This window comes from Hemiscyllium ocellatum, chromosome 8 (genome assembly GCF_020745735.1).
Source record: "Hemiscyllium ocellatum isolate sHemOce1 chromosome 8, sHemOce1.pat.X.cur, whole genome shotgun sequence".
NCBI lineage: Eukaryota > Metazoa > Chordata > Chondrichthyes > Orectolobiformes > Hemiscylliidae > Hemiscyllium > Hemiscyllium ocellatum.
The window spans coordinates 47,187,233-47,200,164 of NC_083408.1; the positions used below are offsets into that span (position 1 = coordinate 47,187,233).

At 43.1% G+C, this 12,932-nt stretch overlaps 1 protein-coding gene across 3 annotated transcripts in view; it reads left to right on the forward strand.

Annotated features, from left to right (window-relative positions):
- The window catches only part of fmn1 (formin 1), a 376,573-nt gene that overhangs the window by 193,286 nt on the left and 170,355 nt on the right, over positions 1-12,932 (forward strand). For all 3 annotated transcript variants that reach the window (XM_060828913.1, XM_060828914.1, XM_060828915.1), the window contains 2 exons: positions 5,123-5,210; positions 9,597-9,658. In XM_060828913.1, coding sequence (XP_060684896.1) covers positions 5,123-5,210; positions 9,597-9,658 — 150 coding nt within the window. The remainder of the gene's footprint in view (positions 1-5,122; positions 5,211-9,596; positions 9,659-12,932) is intronic.

The window sequence follows — 12,932 nt, forward strand, 5'->3', positions numbered from 1 at the left end:
GTTCTAATGGTTTAGGGTGAGAAGAGAAAGATTTAAAAGCGACCTAAGGGGTAAATATTTCACACAGGAGGGTGGCGCGTTTATGGAATGAGCTGCCAGAGGAAGTGGAGGAGGGTGGTACAATTACAGCATTTAAAAGGCATTGGGATGGGTATATGATTAGGAAGGGTTTAGAAGGATATGAGCTAAGTGCTAGCAAATGGGACTAGGTAAATTTAGGATATCTGGTCGGCATGGATGAGTTGGACCGAAGGATCTGTTTCCTTGCTGTACATCTCTATGATTGTATGATGTAAAATGCGACGTGTTGCTCCAACAATTGTCCCAGCAACATTCCATGGTATAGCTTACTATAAAGAACACCTTCAACTTCCATCTAATGCTTGCTTCTCATACATTAGTCCTTTCACTTTTCTTAAAGGGCAAAAGAAAACCTAAAAATTAAGGAAATAGAAAGTCAGTTAGTGGGACCTGAACTTCACAGATTCGCTGTAACATCCCTGTAACTCCGTAGCCTGTCAATAGATGCAGTTACTCAGATTGATCTGTTTTGAGCAGTGGCCTTAAAGAGACAACTTGAATTTGCAGTTAAACCTCAGTTTCACACCAATTGCAGGACAATCAATTGATACACTTGTGACTTTAAAATGTTTCTCACATGAAATGGCCTTGTGCCAGATTTTACAGGTCCAAACTTGCTCGGCCACTTCCCCCACCTCTCTCCCCCCCCGCCCCGGGATTTTTAAGTAGAGGATACTGACCCGGGTGGAAATATAGCATCATCATGCCAGAAACAAAAACAGCAATTGCTGGAAAAACTTGGCAGCATCTGTGGAAAGAAAGTAAAGTCCAGTGACCTTTCTTCAGAACTGACGGTGGCTAGGAAAAGGCTACTATTCACCCAGAAGATGGGGTCAGTGGGGAGGAGGGAGCAATAAACTGTAGGTGGAGATACAGCCCAAAGAGAAAGAACAATTACTCAGAAAGAATGATTAAAGGGTGGCACGGTAGCTCAGTAGTTAGCACTGCTGCCTTACAGCACTAGGGTCCTAGGTTCGATTCAAGCCTCAAACAACAGTCTGTCTGGCATTTTCATATTCTCCCTGTGTCTGCGTAGGTTTCCTCCCACAGACCAAAGATGAGCAGGTGAATTGGCCATGGTAAATTGCCCATTGTGTTAGGTGCATTAGTCAGAGGGAAATGGGTCTGGGTGGGTTACTCTTTGGAGGGTTGGTGTGGACTGGTTGGGCCAAAGGGCCTTTTTCCACACTGTAGGGAATCTAATCTAAAAACAACAATTGGATGGACAAAGGAATGGGTAAAGGTCAGCCTGGAAGAATGAATGGCTGCTAATGGGGACCATTAGTGGCTGACCCTGCGTTTTGTGTGATAGCAGCTCATGTGGAAACAAGGCCTGGTGTGGGGATGCGGTGGGGGAAAGACACACAGGGGAAGGTGCTCAAGCCTTAAAAATGTTGAACTTGATCATAAGTTCAGAAGGCTATAGAGTGCCCAAACAGAAAATGAGGTGCTGTTCTTCCAGCTTGTGCCCAGCTTGACTGAGACAATCCTGAGACAGAGATATTGGCCAGGGGATATGAAGCGGTAGGCACCTGGAAGCTCAGGGTCATTTTTTGTCAGTGATGATGATGATAATGCCATCATGATGCTAGGCTCTGTCATGAGCACATGCTAACATCTGTAGACCACCTGATATTTTTGAAACACCCCAGTGGGAAACAATTGAACTGGTTAAAGAGTCCTTGAATGCAATTTTTCATCATTTTTGTCTGAGATGAAAAGGTTTTATGGCAGATATGATGAGATTGTATAAGAGGGGGTGAGGAAGATGCCTTGATGTATTTTTTAGAAATAGATTGATTTTATTCACAAGGGCCCTTGTTAAGGGTGACTAGGGATGGCCAGCCAGTGAACCTCCCATCCCAAGAGTGAAATGAAAGCAAAAGGAAAGGTCTTCCACGGAGGCCATAGCTACAAGTGACTTCTATTGGTGAAGGTGGCAGAGTCTTAACATGTTTTAACTTTTCTTTATTGTTTTAAGTCTGCCATTAGGAGACAGAGAGATTTTAGAGAGCAGAGAACTTTTAAGTATGTAGCTGACTTGCTGTTCATTGTATAACACTTCAGCTACACAATACCTTACCCCACAAGGTAAAAGCACATGAAAAGTAAACGTTGACACTTGGAACTGAGTGTACTGGAGCACCATTTTGAGGTGTACAGGACATGTCAGACCCATGTGTCTCATTCACAATTTTTACGAGTTTTTCCATTCGGGAGCTTAGATTCCTTCAACTCCTTTGCACTGCTAACTTGGCTGCTTTTGTCATTGAGGCACTGCTAACTGCGATCCAGTGTTTGATTCACTGCAATGTGAGATAGAGAAACACAAATGAGCTGACCACACTCACTCCACCTCCCCTACTCTATTGACACACACAAAATATAGCTCCACAATTTGCTCTCGGGATTGCCTGTATCTGACAAATAGGTTAGAGTTCACTTTTACGCTGTATTGTTTCTTTTCAGTCTAACAAATTTTGGCAGATAACTAATACACATGAAAATGAGCCAGAAGAAAATAAAGTTTAAACAAAACAGTCCACTATATGAAGTACCTTGCATGAAACATGTATTTCACATTTGTTTGGAGACATAACCTTTTCAAACACACTGTATCTGTCTATAGTACTTTCAGAGCTATCTCAAAACTCTTCACATTCTCCCCATTACGTTTTCTCTCTCTACCCTCCCAAATCTGAGGTACAAAACGTTGTGACTGACAAATGACAACTGAAAATACTATCCGTTGCAAGATTCGTTTTGATGATATTAAGTGTTTACTGCTGTTGAGTTTCCTCTCCTAAATCTTCCCACTATTGCACGATCAACTTGGAGAACTCCTGGCTCCTTTTCTAATAGTCTATTGCCTCCTTCAAACCTCCTTCCTCGTCTCTCCCCATCCACCCTATCACCTATCATCTCCAGCAACAAATGTGAGGAACTGTTTTGCTTTTGTAATAAAGTGTCCCTTTCTATTCTGCCTCTAAGTCCTTTAACTGTAGGATTTTTGACTTCCCAACTTTGAAGTTCCTTACCTTTCTGATCCATGTGCTCTCCATCAGACTTGTTTCTAACTTCCTCAGTCTCTTACTATTCTCTACCTAAGAGCTCAACTCACTTGTTTGGCCCATGCTGGTAGATGTTAGAAATAGTTATCTGTCCGTGGGCACTGTCTCTCATCATTTCAGAACAAATATTAGCTATTATCAATTTCTCCAAAAGTCCCTCCTTGACTGTTTTAATGTGGTCACTTACTGCCAGCATCCATTTTCTCTCTTAAATCATCATTCTATATATAATCTGTATAATACCTCCATATTATCTGCAACTCATTTGAAAGCCTGCATTCCAAGTTCTGCTTCTATCTGACAAAAAATCCAATCAAAGTCATGGACACAGTCTCCAGTTGTTATAATATTTCATTCCCCCTTATTCACCTAGACTTCTTCTCAACACTTGACATCATGGACCATACTTTGCTCCTTCTATGTCATTCATTTATTTTACAACTCCATGTGCATCACTCATTAATTCCAACTCTCTGCAACTTCAGCTTTCATTTCCCTGAAACTTTCCTAAGTGCCTTTGTCACTTCTAGACATGACTATTTCAAATTCCTCCTTATCGACCTCCCAGGATCTCGCTTGTACAAAGCTCTTCTGCAGATATTCTTGACCATATTTTATCCTATGTTCCCTTAACTCCTATTCTCACTGGCCTACCTAGACTTTTAGCTCCTATTAGAATTTGCAAAAAATTGATACCCTAACCTGCCTTGTGACAACGACTTCAGCCAACCCTTCAACCTGCCTTCGAGTTTGATACGTTATTCCATACACCCAACCTTTACAATCACACTGTGCTTCTCACTTTTGCTTCACCGTTGGTGTTGAGGTCTTTAGCTGCCTAAGTTCTACCCATTTCAAATTGAAATTGACAAAAAAGTTCAACAGAAATAAACAGTTCTGTTTGCACCATTTCCACTCTGAGGTGCAGAGCACAATACTCTTGATATTACATTAATTGTCAGATAAACAGTTCAAGGCGTTCTACAGATTTGAGCCTTTTAATCTGCTATGTCTGTAAAGCCTTTAAACAGTAACCTTGTCCCATTGTCCCACTGCACCTCTGTGAAGGCTGCCTCATGCTTTGTAGCCCGTGGTTCAGGACTTTGGGATGAAACAATCTGCAGCATTTCGAGAAGGATAACTCTTGCACTAAAAACACCAAGTTTAGGTTAGATAAAAGAACTTCTTTCACTGCATTGATGGTCTTCCAGTACAGTTGATGTTTTTCCAAGTATACATCCCTGTGAACAGCCCATAGAACAGAGAATTCTGTGTCGCAGAGCTGCTTTGGATAATTTTTGAGAAAAACTATTGCTTCTCTCTCCAGACCTTCCTTGTAAAGGCACATGGGACATATTGTAATAAACTCTTCCTCATCACATCTGAATGTCTTTTAATTATTGTAACTGTACCTGCGTCTACCACTTCCTCTGGTAGTTCATTCCACATACAAACCAAAAGTGTGAACTTGTCCACTTTGGCAGGAAAAATCAAAAAGCAGTATGGTATTTGAATGGGAAGAGATTTGACTGAGTTCCCTGAGAACATGGGCTCATTCTCTTTATTTTAAAACATTGAGACCGTTAGTCATGTTGTCATTGTTGCTCTGCCTGAGATCAACTAATTAATTCAACCATTTCCAAAACCCTTTCAATGTTTTTTAATGCACATCATGCTTATGTGAATTTTATTCCTATTGGTATTTTGCTATCAGACAGAATTAAATTTTTTTTTGGAAAGTACCAGAAAAAGTTTTGAAAGCACAAAAAAGAAACGTATCACTGCTACATGGTGTGGCCTAAATATTATGCTAAATGTCTCACTCTGGAGGTGACTGTTAATACCTTCTTCATAACTAGCAATAAGCAACTAGAACAGTTTTACAACATTGCATGCATTCCAAGAATAATTTTATATTAATGTTCTTCAGCATCAAATACATTTATTCAAAGTTTGCATTTCAATTGCAGATTGTAAAGTTGCTGGATGGCAAACGTTCTCAGGCTGTGGGAATTTTCATATCAAGTCTACATCTGGAAATGAAAGACATTCAACAAGGTATGTTTTGGGTGCTTGAGCAAAATGTACAAGCCTATTTAATAGTTTATAAATGAAATGTCCCAGCAACATAATGTTATGTGACGTTAGTTTGTGTTGAATGAAGGCAGCTCAGAGACAGTGGCGTCCTATTGAGGGCAACTAAATGCACTTCTCAGATTTAAGTGGAGATCTTGGACCAATAGATTCTTGACCAATGATAACTGATGGTGTTGACGCAAAGTGCCTCTCCATTGTAGACACTACCTGCTGCAGGAAGATAGAAGGGATTTTACAAGACTATAGGTTGAGAAGTAGAATCCAGAGGGTGGGCTGTTTATAGAGACTATGGAGTATTGATCAGGATATATAGAGCTGGTGGTCCATCCTGAGGGTATTAGATTGGAGAACCTGTTGGTTGAGCTTGAGGGGTGAACATTATTGTTTTAAATCTAAGCAGTCAGTGAAAGAGCTAAAATCATATCTCAGGTGATTGCAAGCCTAATGCTGTTGGAAACATGAGCATTGAAGGAATGATGCCTATTGAATGCCAGTCAGCTGTTGAAGATTTGACAGGTTAACATGGCGTCTGTTGCTCAGCAAATCACAGGTGTCCGGGTCTTCAGTAGCTGCTGGCGAATAAGCAGCCAGCAGTTTCTGGGTCCCAAGAACTGCAGTTGAGGCCTGATCTTTGTAAAATCCAGAGAATAAGTAATTTTTTTTACTTGTCACTGAAATAACTCCACAGTGGCCAGTATCCCATCACCAAGTCACCCTTTATTTACACATGAAGGGTCCTTGACGCTGATCCAGTTCCCTCAGAGTGAACAGAATATTTGACATTCCTGTGTATGTCTGTCAGCCAGGGCTCCCTAATTGGACCAGGTTAACAACTCCAGTCAGGGAACTCATATTCTGAGGTCTACCTGTATGACCTCATTACAATCACTCTTGTCACTTTTTGGGGGAATATAGGTTGATGGCAAGGGCAGGGGACAGAGTTGCCTGTGGAGGGTAGCACCTGACTCTTCCGCCAATAGCTCTAATTGTCTCAAGATTGAGAAAGCCCCAAAGCCATCATGCAAGTCACCCCACTTTCCCATCAGGATACTAGACACCTACTCGGAAGGCAGCTGATCAGTGTTATGGTTCACTGAGGTAGTACATTAGAAAGTGAGTCACTTCCCAGAGTTGTCACCAAACCCAGATTGATGGAAGCCATGGACTGGGTTTCTGTATTGAACCATCAGCATTTAATAACTACTAATGTAAGCTGTAATCCCATTATAAACTCCCCTTCACTCACTCACACTCTTTCTCTCTTTCACACACACACACACACACACACAAAGCTGGAAAGATAGATCAGTAGTTTTGTTCCTAGGTTTTCTAATTGAGATAATCCTATTGACATTTCTGCTGGGCAGCATGTTGCTTCAGTCATTGTTCTCTGGATGCTTCCACTGGTTGGTAAGAGACACAGGCAGCATCTACACCATGTGAATGAAATGTCAGCGAAAGTCCTGGTTGCCTTTGTATTTTCCTGTACTAACTGTCCAAATTCTCTGCCAAATTACCTGGCAGCAGTAATCTCTCATATCTAATGATAGCATCTGTTCATAGCAGTGCCTAGCAATTTAGCATTGCTATCTCTTTATGACATTTAACACTCCACAGATCCAGTGAGCTTTCTATTTAAGGTCCTTTAATCCCCTGCTGAGCCAGGGGCTTACCTAAATACAGTTTCTAGGTTTTGTTTTGTGGAATACCTAATGGGTTTCTATGTATTGCATTTCTCAGTATTAACAGCATTTGATCCATATAACTGATTTCTCTAGCAGTGTTTGGGCACTACATCTGGTCATATGTTATTATCTTATTTATGAGCAGTCTGAATCTGGAGAGGTCTTAAAATCCAACCATTGAATTTTCATTCCTGGCTTCTAATTTTCTATTTCTACCACTAAAGAAATATCCAATTCTTGAATTCAAGATAAGCGTCGTGTAGAGTAGTCCAGACTCTTAGTCTGGCAAAAAATATTGCATTGCGCATTTTATGTGTTCTAATATGTGCTTTGTCATTTTAACAGATGTACCTTTGATTTCAACACTGCTAAGAAAAAGTTTTGAATACCTACAATCTGCATTGTATTATACAAATCTAGAAATAACTTCTATGGATACTGATCATTGTTATTTTCTTAGGATCAAAATTACAACACTATAGTTTTCTTGGCTTCTTGCATTTGTTCCTTTTTATTGGAAAACAGCAAGTTAATAGGAAAATGGAGTCACATTTATCATTCAATGTATTTGACTTCGGTCTTGCAGCATTTGCTTGCATTATGAACAATTGAATCAGCCACTTTTTTTTACTAAGCTACTCAGAGAGCTTAAAGGACAGAAAATATTTTAAAAATTATACATCAAAAGGCAGGGAGTCTGAAATGACCACAATGCATCATGACATTATGCTGTTACATTTAAAGAACATTCAGATATTTCAACACTTTTGCTTCCTGTCCGACACTAATTCGACAGAAGTAAATGCAAAGTGGCTGCTTTAACTTTAGGTCTGTGTTGCCAGCTAGCAGACAAAGGAGCCTGCTTTGTACCACAAGGCATGTCCATTGTGTTAGCATCAATTTTAGTGATTGTATGTTGGGTTCAATTTGAATAATAGGTTATGGTTTAAGGTTTCTTAGCATTAGCTTTCACTACACCCTGTTAGACCAGACTTGCTGACCCAACACTGAGCAAATCTACGAGCTTAAAAATATTTTCTTTGTTCTGAGTAACTTATAACATGTGTTCTTTTGAAATTGCCTTGAAGATCAAGGGATTTAGTCTGATGAACCTAGGCCAGATCTGGTGCCAGAACCATTTGCTCATGACTTTGTGGGGCATAGGGTTCTGCTAGTCTCTCAACTGTATGTCAATCCTATCATAATTGTGCATCACAAATTACACAGTTACTGTGGGCTAATGGAAAGTCAGTCAGACCAGGGACATCCTCCAGGGATTACTGTTTGGATGGCTGACATGTCCTATAAAGGTTGGCACAGCAGGTCACGGAGTTAAGCCAAAAGGGATTTTATCACTATGCTCATATTCCTCTGTCTAGCTGCCTTGGTGACAGTCTCCTCTGAACTTTACAAATGAAAGTATAATTTTGTTCTCTCTGTTGCCACATGAAGCATAATCCCTCAGAAAGCTTTCCAGCTAGAAAAAAATAGATTGCATTTGAATGGTCCCAGAAAGTCTGAGGCAAGTGACTTTTGTGTAGTTGAATGATTTTTCTAAGTCACTAAATCAATAAAGAAAGACTTGGCAAAGGGGAGAAAAGCAGATTTTCCTTGCTGAATGTCAAAAGAAATAACAAACAAACGAAGTGTTGCTTTGCAGCAGCTACCTGTGGAAAATATCTGAAAGAAAATGCTTCCAACAGAATCTACTTTGAATAGAGCAGAATGACATATGAGCCTTTATGGATGGGCTAGGCTAAACGTCTTTCGAAAATAATTAAGTTTGTCTTCAGGCTCAGGATAGCATAAGTTCACACAATCAGTAAATTAATACAACCAAACCAAGAACATGTGGATTCCAAATACTCTATTCGTTTTATGTGTCACAGTACATGAATTTAGTAAGAAACTGTTTTAATGCGTGTGCCTGCTAGTTTGTTAAGTGCACGATGCTGATCTGTTTTTTGTCGTCAGTGACGGTTATTATAACCAAATGGGCACAATGCTACACTAATGATCTTTCTGTATATAAATTCTTGTTTTTGTGAGCGGACACCATAGTGGCACAGGAAAATGTTTGCCTTAAATTACCTCAAAATAGATTTCAAAAGCCAGACTTGGCTGAGCAACAGTTTTTTCTAGTTACAAGAATCCAATAAAATTACCAGTTCTTCACAGCATGTGTCTGCTTCCTTTCTATTTATCTTAAACTTTCAATAAAGTGGAAAATCTGAGCAGACAATGTATGTTTAGATTGCTAATAAGGATTTGTAACACATTAGATGGTGAACGGCCTGACAATGCAATTAAACATTTGTGGATGCAATTCCTCAGGCTTTCTTGCGACAGTGTTACATGTAATAACATTCAGAGCCAGAGAGAGTCTCACTTGAATCAGTTTGATCTTGTAATACTAGCTGAATAAGTTTATCTGCAATTGAGACATTGCATATTTGAGCAACCATTGTAGATGGGATGCACCAATTACATGTCTTTAATATCCCACTTATTTCTGTAAAGCAAGTCATGTGGTTTAAAAGCCATTGATCTATTTATAAGTATTTGTGTGTTAATGTGAACAATAAAGAAGATTTGAATTAAGTGTTATCTAACATAACATTGATCTTTAAAAGTTAATGTGTCATGTGCATTGTCATTTCAGCTATTTTATATCTGGACAACACTGTGGTGGATTTGGAAACACTTCAAGCATTGTATGACAATGTAAGTACTGACGCCATACAAAGCACAAAAACTCATCAAAAAGAACTTCACTAATTCTTTAAAACATATTGTAAGAATTACTGGAATCCATTTAGTATATTAGTCTATTATTCATTTTGGTTTGGTACTGGATACAATAACATTTTATACTATTTCCACCATTGGAAAGCAAGTGAACAGGAAGTGAACACTTCCTAGTAAATAAGTATTATCATTAAGCTTTTCAATTTACTAAGTTAAATAATTCTGCAATATCAAATGCTTTGATCACAAATTTAAATGTTTTTATTTCTGGAGCCCTATAAACTGAAAGGTTAGTTTGGGTGGGGGGAGATGGGGATATGCTGTAGCTGCTGAGTTTAGCCACTAATGACTTTGCTGTTGTTAGCAATGCATTCTGCAGTGTGTGCGCTGATGCTACCTATAGTTCAGTGGAATAAATGCTATTAAGTGGCAAAACCTGAGATATGTGCTCCCATAGCACCATTTATTCCAGCAAAACAAGGAATGACTGTCATTTATTGTGAACATTACCTGCAATTGGTGGCAATGAAGTGGTCTCACTGCTAGGAAAGCCGAAGAATGTGGAGTGCATTATCAGTAGGGCTAACACTTGGAGGAAGTCTCAACAACAGCTACAAGAAAGATCCAGAATCAAGCTACCATTGAAGTGTTCTCATCTGTTTAATAGTTTGCCTTTGTTGCTGCTGTCGTTACACCATTTCCTCTGTCCTTCAGCAATCATTCTTTTTGTTCATTGCATATCCTCAAACCTCACTATACCTCCCTGCTCCAATAGCCACTGAAGGACATTAGATGTATAACCAGGTTTGTACTGTAGGAAACCTGACAGACAATTTAAACACAGCAAGCTCTCGTGGGTGAGCGGGAGTTGTTGCATTGTCTTGGGATTGCAATCCAAAGACCCAGGTAAGTGATACAGTGGCCCTGGTTTCAAATCTCACTGTGACAGCTTCTGCAATTTGAACTCAGCATTTGTAGCAGTGAGATAGAGTTGAGTGGTTTGCTCAACATTTCCAGGAGCATTTTGTTGTGGATCTGAAGTCAAATGTAGGCCAGATGAGGTCAGGCTGGCAGATATTCCTTGCATGTTCTGGATTCAAAGCCTGGTGTGGACTGGAGGCTAAGCCTGGTGTGGACTGGAGGCTATGCCTGGTGTGGACTGGAGGCTAAGGTCAGTGAGGACTGGAGGCTAAGCCCGGTGTGGACTGGAGGCTAAGCCCGGTGTGGACTGGAGGCTAAGCCCGGTGTGGACTGGAAACTAATGGAAGTGTAGACTGGAGGCTAAGCCCGGTGTAGACTGGAAGCTAATGGAAGTGTAGACTGGAGGCTAAGGCCGGTGTGGACTGGAGGCTAAGGCCGGTGTGGACTGGAGGCTGAGGCCGGTGTGGACTGGAGGCCAGGCCCGGTGTGGACTGGAAGCCAGGCCCGGTGTGGACTGGAGGCCAAGCCCGGTGTAGACTGGAGGCCAAGTCCTGTGTAGACTGGAGGCTAAGGCCGGTGTGGACTGGAGGCTAAGGCCGGTGTGGACTGGAGGCTAAGGCCGGTGTGGACTGGAGGCTAAGGCCGGTGTGGACTGGAGGCTAAGGCCGGTGTGGACTGGAGGCTAAGGCCGGTGTGGACTGGAGGCTAAGCTCGTTGTAGACTGGAGGCTAAGCCTGGTGTAGACTGGATGCTAAGGCCGGTGTGGACTGGAGGCTAAGGCCGGTGTGGACTGGAGGCTAAGTCCTGTGTAGACTGGAAGCTAAGGCCGGTGTGGACTGGAGGATAAGGCCGGTGTAGACTGGAGACTAAGGGCGGTGTAGACTGGAGGCTAAGGGCGGTGTGGACTGGAGGATAAGGCCGGTGTAGACTGGAGGCTAAGGGCGGTGTAGACTGGAGGCTAAGGGCGGTGTGGACTGGAGGCTAAGGGCGGTGTGGACTGGAGGCTAAGGGCAGTGTGGACTGGAGGCAAAGGCGGTGTGGACTGGAAGCTAAGGCCGGTGTGGACTGGAGGCTAAGTCCTGTGTAGGCTGGAAGCTAAGGCCAGCGTGGACTGGAGGCTAAGGGCGGTGTAGACTGGAGGCTAAGGCCGGTGTGGACTGGAGGCTAAGCCTGGTGTAGACTAGAGGCTAATGGAAGTGTAGACTGGAGGCTAAGGCCGGTGTGGACTGGAGGCTACAGCCGGTGTAGACTGGAGGCTAAGTCCTGTGTAGACTGGAGGCTAAGTCCTGTGTAGATTGGAGGCTAAGTCCTGTATAGACTGGAGGCTAAGGCCGGTGTAGACTGGAGGCTAAGGGCGGTGTGGACTGGAGGCAAAGGCGGTGTGGACTGGAAGCTAAGGCCGGTGTGGACTGGAGGCTAGGTCCTGTGTAGACTGGAAGCTAAGGCCGATGTAGACTGGAGGCTAAGTCCTGTGTAGGCTGGAAGCTAAGGCCAGTGTGGACTGGAGGCTAAGGGCAGTGTAGACTGGAGGCTAAGGCCGGTGTGGACTGGAGGCTAAGCCTGGTGTAGACTGGAGGCTAAGGGCGGTGTGGACTGGATGCTAAGCCCTGTGTGGACTGGAGGCTAAGCCCAGTGTGGACTGGAGGCTAAGCCCAGTGTGGACTGGATGCTAAGCCCGGTGTGGACTGGATGCTAAGCCCGGTGTAGACTGGAGGCTAAGGCCAGTGTGGACTGGAGGCTAAGGCCAGTGTATACTGGAAGCTAAGCTTGGTGTGAACTGGAGACTAAACCCGGTGCGGACTGGAGGCTAAGGTCGGTGCGGACTGGAGGCTAAGCTCGGTGTGGACTGGAGGCTAAGGCCGGTGTGGACTGGAGGCTAAGGCCGGTGTGGACTGGAGGCTAAGGCCGGTGTGGACTGGAGGCTAAGGCCGGTGTGGACTGGATGCTAAGGCCGGTGTGGACTGGATGCTAAGGCCGGTGTGGACTGGAGGCTAAGCCCAGTGTGGACTGGAGGCTAAGCCCAGTGTGGACTGGAGGCTAAGCCCAGTGTGGACTGGAGGCTAAGCCCGGTGTAGACTGGAGGCTAAGGCCAGTGTGGACTGGAGGCTAAGGCCAGTGTATACTGGAAGCTAAGCTTGGTGTGAACTGGAGACTAAACCCGGTGCGGACTGGAGGCTAAGCCCGGTGCGGACTGGAAGCTAAGCTTGGTGTGAACTGGAGACTAAACCCGGTGCGGACTGGAGGCTAAGCCCGGTGCGGACTGGAGGCTAAGCCCGGTGTGGACTGGAGGCTAAGCCCGGTGTGGACTGGATGCTAAGGCCGGTGTGGA